Genomic DNA, 17588 nt, shown 5'->3' with positions numbered 1-17588 from the left:
TTTTTGAGCCTCTGCCGGAACCGTATAAACAAAAAAGGCTATGTGCATAGGCCGTAAAATATCGTTTAAATTTTGCGTTATATAGGTACGTTAAAATTTAACAAAGTTACAGCGTCTACTAAAAAAGTTAATTTTGTTAGTAAATTATTTTTGTCCTTTAAAAAAAATCTTAAAAGATTAATAATTTCTTTCAAAGTAAAATAATGATGGACGCAAACAAAAATTTTGATAAAAACGGAACGCGACCAAATCGATGGAGCTTTCAAGTTTCACATACCGGTCACAAGATGGCGTTAAAATCGCTTGAACTTTTGACGTGAACTTGATTGTAACTTAGGAATAACTTAACCAAAATATCTAAGCTTTTTTGTGTGATGTGCATAGTAATGAGTGTGGGAACCAAATTAATACTGTAATCTTATTATAGTGCAATAAATCATAAGCTTGTTTTGTTCTAAATTTTTGCTAAAATGCCTATACTCCCGTGAAGTCCTGACGGTCGGAATTCCTCAAATTTCTCACATATGAGGTAAGTTTACGGATTTCTTTGCTCTTACTTACATTCTTACTACCTTATCGAATATATTTATAGCGTAATTGAGTTCCTTGTTCGTGTACATTAGTGAAAAAATTCAGGGAAAGCCGCTAATGATATGGACTTTCTATTTGGCGTAGAACCTTGTCATTCATCAAAAAACCTAAACTCCCTGCTTTCTCGTGTTTGCTTTCGATCGTCACAAGCTTTTTAATGACTTTGTAGTATCTTTTTTACATTAAAGCCTATAAAATTATTTGAAGCAATCTCTTTAAATTCATACTTGCACAAAAACTAAAAAGCTTCCTAAAAAAGTTTCTTGGCACATTTTGCGTAAAATTATTTGTTGTTGCCGATAAATATCATACTTAAACAAGCATTACAGCAACACTAAAAATATAACACATATTGGAATATTTTCTTTTTTGGATCTAATAGCTAATTGTTATTTTTTCAAACCAACCAACAATGTGGGCTCTACAAGTCCCATGGTCATGGCTGACTAAAAAATATTTTTTGTTTCATAACTCGAATCATAATAGCTCATTTTTCTTTTAATTCGTGGGTTATATTTATTTTAAATATACTAAATAGCATTATTTTCAATGCAGCAACTCGTAACTTACATAGTGAAAAATCCCTTGTTAGAAAACAGATTCTTGTTTTATTCTAACATTATGTAAGTCTGATTTATAAAGAAATGGAATAGTTTTGAGTATATACAGTAAAGTGTAAATTTGAGACGGGGCAGCAAGGCGAGCATCCTTAATTGTTATAATTACAGGAAAACGGTTCTAGAAGACTATCCATGAATTTTGAAGATATTTTGATTGGCATTCACAGATTTTGAAAAAATGGTACAGTCAGCAAGATAAAAGGCAATTTTTACAAAATTTATTTTATGCCATTCGATCCGGTCTCTGTTAAAGATCAATAGTCTCTATGGGACCAACAGAGGTAAGAGTACTCGAAATGTCAGAAATCGCAAAAAACTTTATACCATACATTTTGTAGGGACATATTTAGTAATCAGTTATTCTAGGTAGTTAAGGAAACTAACGAATTGACAACGTATTATGTATTAGTTAAATGAAGTACAAGAATTGAAAGACGCACTTGCAGCAATTTTCAATGGAATCCATCCGAGTAAAATTTCAGCCGCTACTTGCTCTTTGCGGAAGAGAGCTAATCTATGCTCGAATTGAATGCCACGGCGGCAATCAATTCGAGCACTTACTATCAAAGATTTTTTATGTTATTTTGCTTTTTGTTATTGTTTTTATTTTGAAATACACAATACATTGTCAATTTATTAGTTTTCTTATTGTTAGTTTTAACTTAACCTTAACCTAGAATAACTGATTACTAAATATGTCCCTACAAAATGTATGGTATAAAGTTTTTTGCGATTTCTGACATTTCGAGTACTCTTACCTCAGTTGGTCCCATAGAGACTATTGATCTTTAACAGAGACCGGATCGAATGGCATAAAAAAAAAAGTTTGTAAAAATTGCATTGTATCTTGCTGACCGTACCATTTTTTAGAAATCCGTGAATGCCAATCAAAATATCTTCAAAATTAATGGATAGTCGTCTAGAACCGTTTTCCTGTAACTGCAACGATTAAGGTGGCTGGCTTTGCTGCCCCGTATCAAATGTACACCTGTATATGACAAAAAATGGCAGGCCTTAACAGGAATAAATTTTTAGTCTGAGTTATGTTTTCGGTTCCTTTATTATTTGTTAGCTAATTAAGCCAATGACTCCATAGCCAATGCTCAATAAATAAATAATAAGATGGTAGAAATGTGCAATGTCATAAGGGACATTTTGTTGTAAGGGAAAAATGACATTAATGTGAATAAATATATGACATTAATGTGAAAATAAAATGTCTCGTACATTTTAAACTTCCACCTTCATTATAATATATGCATGATATGTAGGTATATTAAATAATACAATGTTACCTTTTAAAAAAAATATATTCTTACTGTAATCTCATATTAAAATCACTTACAAAAAATAGACAAAATTCCTTACAATTATTAGGTTCAGCCTTTAAACATATAATAAAATCATTAATCAAGGTATGGATTATTCCTTATATTTATTAATGGAATATAAGGCTGACTTACTAACCCGGAATTTGACTGCCTGAGGAATCAATATAAGGAAACAAAGTCAATTGCTAAACATAAATTGGAGTATTCTGAGCAGTACTGCTTTCGTAATTGTAACTAACGCGTTTGCAATTTAAACATTAGCAACAAAATTTTGAACAAATTCAACAAAAAATGCTGATTTTGATTAACAACAAAACTGAAACTAGATATAAAAAAACTGGTTATAGGGGTTTATAGACACCATTCCGTTGATTCCAGATATATTAATAACTCAATTAGTTATGTATGACCAATGGTCGAAAAAAGGTGACAAGGAAGGCAGACTGCCTATTGAGTTCGTAAATATATTATCAGAACTTGCAATTGTAAGCCAGGTAATGATATGATTGTTAAATAGGTTCATTTATAATAATGTATTATTGTTCATTACATGAAATGAAAAAGATTAGTCTAATCATTATCTATTTAAGGTCATTTTTTACTCTTCTTATGTTCTTTGTGTGACTTTTTTGATTTCTTGGATTTCTTTTTCTTGTGCTTTCTTCTTTTTTCCTTCTCTGAATCACTGTCTGATGATAATGAAGATGAATCACTTGATGTTGACGATGTGCTGGATGACCTGTGAGCAAATTTAGCTTCAATAAATTTCTAGGTTTTTGTTCAATTGTTACACATTGGAAATGAAACTACTTTTTTCAGAACCAATTAGTTTGAGGCCAGGCAATGGGTGTGGTTGTCTAACATATTATTAAAAAAAATCATTACTTTATTTAAGTATTTATTAGGTTTTATGTACACACGCCAGCACATCAAGCTACACATTGACATATCTTGTTCAAAATAAAAAAAAAATTAAATTAAGCTAATAATTATACATACATACATAATACATACACATATATACATACCTAAATATACAACAACTAATGTGTTAGTAACGTGTGAGGGATTTCGTGTTTGTTTTTGATGTAGAATTATTCCAGCCCTTCTAAAAGACGTTCTGTATCCTCATAATCCAATGATCGTAACCATTTTGAGAGCGTAGATTTCAAGTTATACAAGTTCAATGGGTGTAGAATTAGTACTTTATTTATTTTATTATAGAGATAAGACGACTGTCAGTTAAATTGTTTACTAGCAAAGCTGGTACATACAGTTTGATACGGTAACACAAGGTTTTTCTTCTTTTCCTCAAAATTAGCAGGTCAAAATCAATGGTTTTGTGTACTTTACAGATACAATTTAATATATATAATTTTCAAACCGTAACTTACATTACTAATTCTATACAGCTCCGTTGTGGGAAACCTATAATTCTTAAAATGCATTACTTTAAGTAAGGATGTGTGAGCTCTTTCTAGTTTTATGAATTTAGTTTTAGAGGCTCCTCCCCAGATAGGGATACAATATACAAGAACGGATTGTGCTAAGGCGATATACACTTTAGTCATTAAGTCTTTTGTTGCCACATATCTAAGGTTTTTAAAAATCCAAATGAGTTTTCTTAATCAAGAAGAAATAAGATTTATATGGTCATACCAGGTTAAATTTTGGTCGTTCTTATGAATTCTAATTTCATGTTTGAGGTCGGGTTGGCCAGAGTTACGCATAGAAAAACAGATGTAGTTTGTAACCTCGCAGTTTTTCTTTATTTTTGATGTTGTAGGATTTACACGATTTCAATATGTTAGTCGTAATTATAGTTGAGCCAGTCTCCACAATTATTGGGGTATTCTTAATACCGTCTCGCTTTCCCTATACTCGGAAAATATCTTTGATTTCAGATATGTTAATTTCGTTTTCAATTTTCTTAGACAGGTTTACAACCATATTAACCAAGCCATTCTTATTCGCATGCGGTTTCCTCGACACTTTCTTAATGTCCAGGCAGTGTTCCATTGCACTGGAGGCGATTTTCGAACAAAAATGTGTAGTCTGGTGTGCCATTGTCTTTACAATACTACTTGATATCGTCGGTTAAAAGGTAAAACTCATTAAGTGACATTTTGTTCAAAAACTAGATTTTTTCAATTTTGCTTTATTGGGAAGAACATCTATGACAAGAAAAATTCAGTAAGTCTGTGGTGTCCTTCATGTTTTAATACATACCAGTCCTTTAGTGATTTTTCATAATGAAAAAATACAAAATCTTAATTATCTCCCTTTGGCCAATTAGGCTATTAGTGAGTTTTACCTTTTAACCGACGATATGCTATCATACTTTACAAACATTCTAATTGCCACAAACTCTTTTAAGTGGACACAATGTCCAACTAAAATTTAAAAAGGTAACTATAATCTTGACAAATAACAACAGTATGAAAGGTAATGGATGCGTACACTACATTTGTAAGAGGAATTATTTGAATAACTTTTGTTAATATTAAGAACTCTGATAAAAGCACTCCATCCTCCTAATGAGGTACTGTAGCGCTCAGGAGTCACACGGTATATAGGGCTATATTACCCTACTCCGCACAAACCTTTTAGTATAAAGGTGTAAAATGATGACCTTATGTTGTCCATTACAATTCATAACACTTAAATGACACCAGTGCGTAGAGAATCAGTACACAGGTTCAACTGGTTTATCAAATTAATGCAATTTTAGCACTTATTGCTAAATTTACTTTGACAGGTCAAGCATAGAGGATTTTGAGGTCTCCTGTAACATTTAACCCAATACAGTTAATATCCAAAAAAACTCACCTGGATCTCTTTCTCTTTTTACTCTTCTTCTTTTCTTTCTTCTCCTTGGCCTTTTGCAGTTTCTCCTGCAGCTTCTGGCGCAGCTCGGCCTCACGCAAGCTCTGCAATGGCGTGGCATAATCATCCTCGCTGTCACTGCTGGTACTGCTTACGTCCAGGACTATCTCCTTATTTGGATCTATCTGGAAATATAAATTATGTATTAAATTCAGTCACGTTAACCGCTTCTGTGACTGAGCAGTTATCATGCTATGCTATGCTAAGGACCTAGGTTTGATTCCTGTGTCGGTAGAAATATTCGTACATCCTACATTTATTTATCTTGGGAGTTGGGGTGTCATTTGTAGTTGTCTATGCATGAGTAAACAGCACCCACAATACAGGATTTCCCCAGTGCAGAGCTCAGAGCTTGTGTGGTATTCGGTCAATATTAGTAAAGGGCCCAAAATATTGGTTTGCTAGAAAAACAAATAGACACAATTTAAATCGGAAAAGTTTTAAAATTTTCAAAATATAAATTTCAGTTTAAAATAGTTATAGTAGTAGAATACAACATGCGGCTTCAAAAGACGAAGATGTGCTTCCTATCAAAAACAAAACTGTAGATAAATAATAATTTACTTACAACATACACATTTATAATAATTTTAAAAAATAAGTCATCTACCTATTATGGTTCATTTTGCAACGATTTCTATCAATTATTCAATACCTTACTCACATAGTAAAATGTTCTAGAGAATTCAACTAAATTATATTCCTAACAACATTACTAAATAAAGTTTTAGGTTTTTATTTAAATAATATCAAGTTACGGGACGAACAAGTCCCGTCACTGATGGTAAGCTACACTCCTGTCCATTACAGTTGCACTGCCACTCGGAGCTTTAAATCGCAAAGATCTGAGGGGCACTGCCACTGCGCCCGACACCCTGAGACATAAGTTGACAAGTGCCATGTGCCTGTAATTTCACCAGCACCCTTCAAAACCAGAACACAAAAATGCTAACACATTGAGTATACAACCAGAAATAGAGACTAAATGTCATATAATTTGTTCGAAAACTATTTTACCATATCATTACTGTGACAACTGCACTCCGATTGGCTAGCCAGAGTTCCAAACAATTGACGGGTGTCGTCAACTGTTTCACTTCAAATCAACCAGTTAACTTGAGCTTTGCTATAATGGACGAGAATTGCAAAATTACATATTTAATTACAGATGAAATGTGATTGTAATTAGATGTTTAGCGGTTTTTACCACACCACAGAATAGAACAGCTCGGCATTGTTAGAAATTCTTTATTACAATAAATACAGAATATTTTTTGGAATATACGGAGACATACACATAGGTCAGTAGTTGGCCCGTCTATATTTCAGTGCAAACGGGAGTTGATATTTGTAGGAGCTGTATCGCTAATGTGTTACCTGGAATATATGGCCCTTATTTAGTCTCTATTTCTGGTTACATACTCGATGTGCTAACACCACTGCGTGGCCCAGAAATAAGTAAGGTGGCAGTATTTCCGTAGACGAACTCTTTCACAAGGAGCTCCACTGCTACTTAAAATAAACCTGAACGTGTTACTACTACAAGTATAATTATTTGTTAACTACGTTTTAACACACAAATAAGTTAAAAAATTTACTTTTATGAAATTTCTACATTGAAAAGTTAGGTGTCCGGCGTAACCACATTTCTTGCAAGCGGCCCGCGAACTATCCTTTCCTATTTTGCTCACAATATCTGTGTAATTAGACATTGCGTTTAAAATGTTTCTTTACTTTTTTCACGGAATTAATAGTAAATAGAAAAAACACGCATCACACGACTTGTGGTATGTCAACACTACGTTCCGTTGCATGCAAACCTCAATTGTCGTAATATCGTAAATGTTTATTTCTGCAAAAATTCATTAAATAAGTATTTCTTACGTTAATCATATTTATTTCTATAGAAATTTTGATATAATATTACTTATTTTAATAAATGACACAAAATATTTTGTAAAATTAAAACAAATCAAAAATTAACGCGATACGAAACGTAACAACATTCCTATCAACGCAGCGGTAATTAATTTAACCAAACCATTCATTCTTGTGATATAATAATTCCTCATTAAAAATCTCAACATCTTGTTTACAGTAAAGGAAAAGACGGATTATCAATCAGTATAATTGCGATGTTTGGCGATGGCGGAATTCCTACCGCTGTGTGACGTGCTGTTCAACGTGATCTCACTGGCGGGTTACTTCTGCGACGTGGTGTTCGACGTAGTGATGGGGTACGCGCTGCTCGAGCGGGGTTACAAAGGCAGTTTCGCCGCTGCTATTTCCATTGTCATCACGTCATTACTCATATCACAGGTACTAAGAAACGTTTTATAAGTTTTTTTACTTAATGTATACTTATGTTGAATTCAGATATACAGGGTGTCCCAAAACTCAACGTCAAGCGGGCACCGGGCAATAGACTAAATTATATCAGTTCAGGTAAAAATAAAATAAAAAATCCATGTCACTTAATTAAATAATAGGCATATTTTGAAAATGTTGAAAATCGATACCCTAGATCACATCTTATAAATCTCATCTCAAATTTTAAAATTCTGTAGTGTTTTTTTAACGTAATCCTAAGTAAGCATGCTATTTATCGCTCTCCGAAATCAAACCATCACCATTGTTAGTTGAGTAAAAAAAATTAGTTTCACTGAGTCTATGGGTCGTATTCTAGAACTCTACTCAATGCTCAAGTCAGGATTTGAGTATGGTTTAAAGCACTCGAAATCATACTCAAGTCCCTGCCATTAGAGTCGTATTTCCAGTGCTTGTGTTTCCAGTGCAATCCTGACTTGAGCATTGAGTAGAGTTCTAGAATACGACCCATAGTCTAGCGAAAGCTGAGCACGGGTTTTTTTTATAATACCAAGTGATATGACAAACTAATGGTGCGCCTGGTGGAAAGCGAAACGCCTGTCTATAACAGTTGCAGTGTCACTCAGAGCTTTAAATCGCACTGTGACCGTCACCCTGAGACAAGTTGACATATCCCATGTGCCTTTAATTTCACCAGCACCACCCCCACCCTTCTAAACCGGAACGCAGTAATGCTCACATTACTTGGCAGCTGAAATAGGTAAGGCTCTAAATTTAGGCGCTTTGGTTTTCTTAGGATATTTACTTCAAAATTCTCGACTAAAGAAAACATGTTTGGACAGGTGATATCGCTTCGCTGGTACTTGCACGTGTGGTGGGGTGGGTCGGGCCCCGGCGCGGCGGAGGAACGCAAAGCGCGGCTGCCTTGGGGGCCGCTGCTGCTGCACGCGCTGCAGCTCGGCGTGCTGTGGCGGTACGCCAGGCTACTCGTGCCGGTCGAGCTGCGAAGGGTGAAGCACCAAGTGCGAGATCTATGTAAGTGTGTCATCATCATATATATTTTTTTACTTTTTAATTACACGAGGTTCGCGTACTGTAAGCTAACGAGTTAGAATTTTTTTGTTCATTTATTTATAAGGCACTAGCAAAGTACATTATAAATACGTTACAATTTAGTCAAATACAAGACTAAATAATTTACGTTTCACTTAATCTAATAAATATATTTAATTAGAAAAATGATAAGGGTAATCCCAAAGTTAAGGGTTCCATGAAGCTACCATTCATTGTTAGACGTTGACCTTGTGTCAAAGTCATTTCTAGCTCGACACTTAGGATTAAAATCCAACTCAATCTCCCTTGCAATAAGAGCGAGCCAAAGTGTCAAGCTTGAAGTGTTTTTTGACTGTACGAAACATAAAAAAATACACAATATAAAAAGTTTTCTTGTGTAAAACGACGTTTAAATCTAATACAAAGATCTATAACGAACACATAAAAGGAAGTCGTCAGATTTGCTGACTCGGTCTGTTGCTTACTTGGTTAAGAGTGGCGCCTCGGCATGGTTCGAGTTTAGTCAGATTGAAGGAATTTTTGTTTGTGTTCGATCTTTGTATCAAACAAATAAAAAAATAAATAACGCACACACTCATATCTCCGCACTAGAGAGGGAAACCTTGTATCGCGTGTGCCATGGATATCCACATAGACAACCACAAATTACACCCAAACTCACGAGAGAAATAAATGAAGAATAAAAAATGAATGAAATTAATCAAAGTTAGTTCATTGGTTCAATGCTAACAATTTGCTGCTTAATTCCAAGAAGACAAAGTGTGTTAAATTTAAATTGTCAAATGCATAATCGACTAGTCCAAATATAAAAATAAATGGAGAAAAGTTAAACATTGTTAATAAAGCAGTCTTCTTGGGAGTGACCTTAGAGAGTAAAGTTCAATGGTTTCCGCATATACCTTCCCTGGTCAGCAGACAGCTCCGCTGCACGGACAGTTCGCAAACACGTGAACTTACCGATGTTGATACTGCTAGAATATTTTTTATTTTTTTATTTATTTATTTTAAACACTAAGAATATTACAAAAATATATATACATAAAACTTAAAATAGTTTACTTTAGTTAACGTTTACCATGCCGGACTGCAACACAGAGGTGTCGGGTGTTCGCTTCTCGGGCACGGAGAAATATTTGTATGGACTACATTTATTTGTCTCGTGACTTTGGGTGTAATTTGTGTTTGTCTATGTGTGTGTTCATGGCACCCGCGACGCAGGGATTCCCTAGTGCGGGGCTATGAAATTTAAAACTTGCATTAATATTTTAATTGAAAAGTCATATTACAAAATTGAACTCTACGTGTTAGGTAAAGATGTATGAAAAGACGACATGATTCTAGATTCCACACAAATTTGGTACAAAATTTATTCCATGGCATTTAAGTGTAACGAGCTAGAAACTCTTTTCAAGTAAAAGAGTTTCTAGCTCGTTCTTCTCACGGAAGTCAGCACAGTGAAGGTGCAGTAGCTTAAAAAATTACTTCTTCAAGTGTAATTTATTTTACCTATAGAATAAAATGACTCTATTTGTATCAGAATGACTGAATTTGACCGGTAATCGAACCCAGGACCTCTACGTGTGTGCATATAAATAACTAAAAGAGTATTTTCATAAAAAATATATAAAAAGCATGGTACCAAAACATCATGATATTTAATAAATAAATATATAAAAAAATCAAGGTCATACAGACTGAAGCAAACAAGATCAGCTTCAGCGTTACCCTTGTTCCAGAATTCCATAAGAATTTGTTTCAGGCATGCTGCGACTAGTGCATGCGTTCTGCGAAGCAGCGCCAATGCTGCTGCTGCAACTGCACATACTTCTCCGCGACGCGCCACCACCGCCCGACCTCAACGTAGACCCCAGCGTCGATGAGCCCGCGGGTAATTCCACTGACGGGGTTACCTATCAGTACTCCGAAATGACATTTTCCAGAAATACCGTTTGCTCGAATTTTCGTGACCTCGAAATTTTGAGAGGAAAATATTTTTTCTTTTAAACCTAACTTAACCTAACGGAACCTAAGTTGAACCTATAATTCGGTTTTCGGTGTAATGAAAATTCGAAGAAACGTTATTTCGGAAAACAAATTGGAGTTTGTGATAGGTTACCCACTGACGGCTTACACCGTACAGAAATCTAGCGAATTTTATTTCAACAACATTGATAGGTACAACACTAGACTGAAAACTAAGGCATTCACAGAAATAGTGTGAGAGACAATTCTCAGTAGGTCTATGAAGAAAACTGTCTATTTATTAAGAGTCGATGCAACCTCAAATCGGCTTGGTTGATTCCGCATAACAGTGAAAGTCAAATCAACCACTTTATAAAAAATATTTAGTAAAATTGAGGATACACACTGATTACTATACAGTGTGAAAACACGATACCTATAAAATTTTCTCGATAGAAAAAAAAACAAACTTACCTCGGAATTTTACAAGAAAACCGCTGTATTCAATAGGCGCTTTACATATACCAATATTTTTTTTTATATCAACTGAACTAAATAGAACACTTAATAGTATACGATAATTAAATTTTTCAAATGGCATTAATTTCGTTTATAAAAATAAATTCTCAAATAAAACCTGTGTCCCTGACGCTCGACTCGTGTCAAAATTTGACAAAGGTTCTTTTTAGACAATATATAAAATACAATCATTACCAATAACCGGACACCAAGAAACTACTTGAAATAACAATTACAAAACACATTTTAGTAGTTGACATACAATTACAAGTAATTCAAATGCCGGCCAACTTTGGTAAAGCATCATAAATGTTTACTTTTGTACAATCTAACGTGGAACCTAACTGGACAAAGTCGCTTATGATACGTCGCCTACGCAGCGAACAAGGCGTTCGCGGAGCTGAACGTGATCTCGGCGTGCCTGTCGCTGTTTTCGGTGTGCTGGGCGCTGGCCAGCTTCAGCAAGAACGTGCGCGCGCGCAACGTGCACCGACTGCTTCTCACGTGGCTCGGCGTCATCTTCCAGGTCAGCATACCGCTTTTAATTCTAAATTAATTTGTGTCAAGGTCACCCGAAGCACTAGCCTCTTGAGAACCGGATGAAATCAGTGACAACGGTCTCTAACAACTGATCTGGGGTCTGAACCTGAACTTAAAAGGTTCCTGTGCGCGCTGTGGTTATAGTGCCCTTCTCGTATAACCTAAGGGTCGGTGGGGAGGGTCAGTATAATCAAACCTTATGTAGAAGGGAACAGGGATGTCCCGGTGTGAAGTAACTCCTCACGTGGCAAAGATGACAAGCTTCCTGGCTGCATTCTTGCCGTGGATACAATGTATCTGCCGAAGTTTAAGTTGGACGACAGGTCCATTCCGAGCATGGGCAGACGGTCGGCTATCGGTATGGATATATCAAGAAAAGTCGGAGCTAGTTCAAAGAGACTCCGTTTTGTGGAGAACAATAATAAGTATATAATAATAAAATGTTGTAAAGTAAAAACGCATAGAGCCGTTATGTAGATATAAAATAAATTACTTCAAAATACTGCAGAAATTGAATTTACTATATTAATTTAGTAAAATATGGTTAAATTGCAAATATTTGCTTTTTTTATACTTCAAGCTTATGCGAAATACATTCAAATTTTTCGAACATAAAATCTTTTTGTTTAATCTTGACGTGTAAGAGAAGTAATGACGGCCTCTGTGGTCGAGTGACTTGCACACCAGTTTTCATGGTGTCGCCATCTCTGAGGTCCCGGGTTCGAACCCCGGCCAGCTCAGTGTAGAAACTAACTTTTCTATATTGTCTCTGGGTCAAACAAAACAGGGTGTTTGTGGTACCGTCGTTTTTCTGATTTCCATAACAAAAGTGCTTTAGCTACTTACTTTTCAGAGCAACGTATGTGATGTAGTCTAATAAAATAAAATAAAAAATTAAATAAAAAAATTAAAAAGCAATCACCACCTTAGGGCAGTAGTAATATAATGAAAAAGCCCGTGTGTGTAATTTGGGACATTGCGTCCGAATTTGCCTGCATGTCATGACACTGTTTACGAGCAAGTGTGATGAAAATGAATAGTGGCTCCTTCTGATTTCTATGGTATTTATAATTATTATTGTAACTGATTTGATATATATTGTTATGTATGTGTGTATGTATATATGAATATAATGTAAGTATATAACATGTAATTTTTATTTATTATTTATTTTACTTAATTTCGCCCTATATGTATAAACGAAATTTTTAAATATAATTCCATAAGACTACGCGCATGTGTCATGCGAGTCATAATATGCCTTTATTGCCACACATTTGTGGAACCCGTTGTTGGTTCATTTTTATTTAATCTTGCTTTTTCAATGTTTGTTATTTATTTAGTATGTAACTGTTTGTGTTTATCTGATAAATAAATAAAAATAAAATAAAATGTATGTGATTGAATCTCACTGTCTTTCGGCAGTTCCTATGGCGCCTGGGCACGGTGTCGGCCCGCGTGTGCGCACTTACAGTGTACGCCCTAGTGTACGAGTACTACGTCTTCTTAGTTATAGGTAAGCATTGAATATTCCTACTGTTCAATAAAATATACCTACATACTTTTTGTTCAAGTGTTTTAGATTCACCTGACCTACCGTTGTCATATAAAATTGAGGAGCTTTCAACGTTGGAACAAATAAGTTTTAGTGCAATAACAATACAGTATTTAATACAGTATTCTTTGTTATATATAGCTCTACATGAAAGGGCAGTTTTACCAGAGATGGCAACGGTCTCAGTTCATAGTAAGTTGAGGCTATCATGACAATAATGGTGTAACCCACATTCAATTTTCTTTCTGCAATATTACTTCAAATTGTACTAAAGTATAGTACATAATTATTTTATATTTGTATGGTTATCGTATTTTCATATATGTAATCTCAGTACAGAGTAGGTACCAAAAAAAACCGACCTCAAAACTCACACATCCCCTAGTTTGCCACCCTTAAAAGTGAAATATTTCTTCAAATTTAAATGGGACCATTACTGAGGTACCCTCTTTTCAACATAAAAGAATTATCAAAATCGGTTCACAATTTACGGAGTTATTGCGTAACATACATACAAAAAAAACATGCAGTCCAATTGAGAACCTCCACCTTTTTTGAAGTCTGTTAATAATAAAAATATACATGGCAATAGCATCATTAAAAGTAAAATTCACAAAATTACAAACGGCATTTATTTATAGAAAGAAAGAAAGAAAGAAACAATATTTATTTGGTCTCATTTAACAAATATGTACAATGTAAATCTTAAATTATAACTAAACATTGAGATCCAAAATGGTCGCCACTCAGCATTTGCCGGGTTGTGCATGCAGAACAACCCGACGCTGATATTCTGTGGTGACCAAATAGATGAGCGGACGCCACCGACATACAACAACAAAATAAAATATCAAATCAAACAACTAACACAAAATATATAAATATGCGAATCAAAATAAATAAATATAAATAAATATTTAATATCTATTAGATTATTAAAGTTCTACTATTACAAAATTACCAACCTACGATAATTACCATTTCTACTAGCTTCATTTTCGTTCACTGATTGTGTGTGCTTTCCTTTATTTGTCACAAATTTCTTTTTTGCTTGTCTATTAAATACAATTTAAAATTACGTTTGAATGCGCCAATTGTGGCACAGTTTCTAATCGGCGGAGGTATATTGTTCCAGCATTTCGTGGCAGAATACCGAAAACTACCACGAAATGCTGCCGTGCTGTGTCTAGGGCAAACCAAACGAGAAGATAATCTAATGTGACGTTGCGAAAAAGTAAGCTTTTCATACAGATACTGTGGATTTTTATTTTTTATTATACCAAAAAGCAAAGTTGCAAAGTGGAGAGAGCGTCGGTAGTCCATATTCAACAGATTTCTTGTCTTAAGGTAAGGTGATACATGCGTTCGTGGTGGAATCGTTAAACAGAACCGCGCGCAAGCGTTTTGAACACGCTGGACTATTTTTTTTGTTCTCGCCAACAAGCATTGTCCTATTACAGTGTCCGCATAGTTGAACTTAGCCAATATTAACGATTCACAGAGGTGAATCCGTAAATCTGTACTCAAGAACGAACGTATTTGGTACAAGACTTTTAACCTATAAAAACAATTTCTAGCCGTGTCAACCACATGGTTTTCGAATTTTAATTCACCGTCCATCAAAATACCCAAGTTTCGCGCCTCACACACTTGCGCTATGCAATCGCCCCCAATTGCCACAACTGGATTATGATTTTTAATTTTACGTATTTGAGCTTTCGAACCCAGCACAAGGAATTTCGATTTCACTGGGTTTAAAACCAAGCAATTACGGTTCGACCACCTTGCTATTCTGTCTAGGTCCTCATTAAGCTTGTGTGTCGCTACAGAAGCTTCACTTGGCCTGAATGTAATATACACCTGAAGATCGTCAGCGTAAAGATGATATTTACAATTTATTATGCATTTGGAAATGTCAGCACTATACAAAATGAATAGAATGGGTCCTAATATGGAGCCTTGTGGAACCCCTTGAGGTACATAAGAAGCTGCAGATTGACTTTTCTTTCCATTGACATCGCACAATTCGACCCGTTGTGATCGATCACTAAGGTAACTTACAAACCATCTCAACGCAACACTGTCACAACCATAATATGCAAGTTTGGAAATGAGTAACGCAATATTAATCGTTTCAAAAGCGCGCGAGAAATCTAACAATGTCAGCATAGTTCCCTCTCCACTTATTTTACGGCGTGCGAGCAATAATTTTAACAAAGTTTCTGCTCTTTCCGATTTTGATTTGATTAAGAAATCAAATACGTTAAAAAAGTATTATTTAATTCATTTTATCTACACACATATCAAAAACTCTGTAAATGTGTTCAAAAACCGCAAATTACGACCAGCATAAAGGTAAACTGTTTTGTTAGAACAATTTCTTATCTGTGAAAATGTTATTATTGCTTCTTATTAACATCGAATTCGATGTTATTATTACATTCAAATTTCGAACATCTCTGAAAAACAAAACAATTTGATTGGGCCTCAATAATAAAATAATAATAAATATTCTAATATCAGTCGAAATGAAGTTTTATTCAAAATGAAATGTCAATAGCAAACAATTTTGCCAATTTCACACGTTACTTGATATCGAACGATATGATGGTTGGTACCGATTCTAGTATGTCTATGAATTAAAAATAAAAACTACGGTTGTGTGACATGCGTGAAAAAAGTTTTTATTTGCCGCCATTTCGCCAGCCGTAACATGCAGTTCCTGAACACATCACAGAGAGCTTATAATATGTGTGTAGATAAAGCAGTGTATGTAACTGTACATAATTAGGCATTAAAACATGTTGTTGTAAACAGCAGTAGGGTTACTGTTTTTGCTTATAATTACTTAATATAGTTTTTATTACATTGTGACACAAGCTGTTTGTACCCTCAGAAATAAAATAAATAATAAATAAATATTGTGGTAAAAGAATTAAAAGTGGGTCACACCACCATTACGCTGATAGCCTCAATAACGTATACTCCTATGCCATTTTTTATATTAATTTTTTTTTTAGAAATACCGTAACGTCTTTCTGCATTTTTTATTCTAATAGCTTAGAATAATAACGCATAGAAACCTAGCCCGCACACGCTAAGTGAGGCAAGTTAGAGGGTTCCAAACGCGTCTCAGGAGCGCGCGGGCTGTTAGTGCTCAAGGTCATATTGCACCGCGAACAGCTCCAAAATTTTTTGCTAAAAATGACGAAATGTGCGGTAAATGGGTGTAAAAATACAACAGACAAACATAAAATAGACACTAACTGCGTTTCAACTCATATTTTTATGTAAATATTCACTAAAACAGAAAAATAATTTCGCGGCAACAAGATACGAAAGTGTTGCAAAGTAACGAATTTTTTTTCTCCCCATTTTGCTATTCTGTATCAAAATAATTATATTACGTAAATTTTAGTGGTGCCTGTAATTTAGATTTATTTGCGCATCTTGAACTAATATTTACTTTAATAAACATTAAATGTTTTCGTTAACTCCTGTAAGTGATTGGGACACTTAATTATTTTATAATACTTTTAACGGCTCTGCGTTCATGCTTTATTGAATAATTATTTATTTTAATTTTATTTGAATTGGAGCACATATTGCAACAAATTTACAGTACTTATATATTTGTTTCTACTATAGTGTTGGCACCACCAGTACAACTTTGATAGCTTATTATATGTCTTTCTTTTCGTAACTCAAGCGAAATATTTTATATTAAAATATTTTATTTTCTTAAAAGGGGAGCATTCTTAAGCGATTTTTTAATCTATTTTAACAGTTATTTTCTTTAATGTTTGCTTATGGCATTTTCGGTTTTAGGTTTCGAATATGGCACTTATTTCTAAATCCAAGATGCGGGCGCGATTTTTCGAATAATGGCAAGTTGGGTATCGTTTTCGAGATGTTTGGGAATGTTCAATACAAATATGGCACTCATTTCTAAATCCAAGATGGCAAACACGACAGTTCAAACAAGAGCAATATTCGTAATGAGCACCCCCAAATACCTCGAAAACGATACCCAACTTGCCATTATTTGAAAAATCGTGCCCGCCATCTTGGATTTACAAATAGTGCCATATTCACATTGAGCATCCCCAAATACCTCGAAAACGATACCCACATAGCATTTTTTTGAAAAAATCGTGCCCGCCATCTTGGATTTAGAAATGA

At 34.6% G+C, this 17588-nt stretch overlaps 2 protein-coding genes across 2 annotated transcripts in view; one reads left to right on the top strand and one right to left on the bottom strand.

Annotated features, from left to right (window-relative positions):
* Positions 1–477: 477 nt before the first annotated feature.
* The window catches only part of LOC113230488, a 32929-nt gene continuing 15818 nt past the window's right edge, over positions 478–17588 (top strand). Inside the window, exons 1-6 of the mRNA XM_026464443.1 lie at positions 478–529; positions 7527–7747; positions 8599–8791; positions 10590–10718; positions 11692–11837; positions 13277–13367. Coding sequence (XP_026320228.1) covers positions 7574–7747; positions 8599–8791; positions 10590–10718; positions 11692–11837; positions 13277–13367 — 733 coding nt within the window. The 5' untranslated portion in view covers positions 478–529; positions 7527–7573. The remainder of the gene's footprint in view (positions 530–7526; positions 7748–8598; positions 8792–10589; positions 10719–11691; positions 11838–13276; positions 13368–17588) is intronic.
* LOC113230482 (protein SREK1IP1-like) lies at positions 3018–7140 on the bottom strand. Its single transcript, XM_026464432.1, has 3 exons — positions 7027–7140; positions 5372–5553; positions 3018–3281 (listed from the first exon to the last, which is right to left on the bottom strand). Exons 1-3 carry the CDS (start codon positions 7138–7140, stop codon positions 3134–3136), a joined length of 444 nt encoding a protein of 147 aa, XP_026320217.1. The 3' UTR covers positions 3018–3133.

The sequence above is a fragment of the Hyposmocoma kahamanoa genome, unplaced genomic scaffold (genome assembly GCF_003589595.1).
Source record: "Hyposmocoma kahamanoa isolate Upper Pololo Valley unplaced genomic scaffold, ASM358959v1 101, whole genome shotgun sequence".
Classification (NCBI taxonomy): Eukaryota; Metazoa; Arthropoda; class Insecta; order Lepidoptera; family Cosmopterigidae; genus Hyposmocoma; species Hyposmocoma kahamanoa.
This window is presented reverse-complemented; position numbering and strand designations above follow the sequence as displayed.

Excerpts from the sequence above, each read along its gene's own strand:
- LOC113230482 (XM_026464432.1), bottom strand. The coding sequence starts at position 7,140 with ATGTCTAATTACACAGATATTGTGAGCAAAATAGGAAAGGATAGTTCG. Across the intron at positions 5,554-7,026 it reads AATGTAGAAATTTCATAAAA|ATAGATCCAAATAAGGAGAT; the intron begins GTAAATTTTTTA and ends TTATATTTCCAG. Across the intron at positions 3,282-5,371 it reads AAAAAGAGAAAGAGATCCAG|GTCATCCAGCACATCGTCAA; the intron begins GTGAGTTTTTTT and ends ATTTGCTCACAG.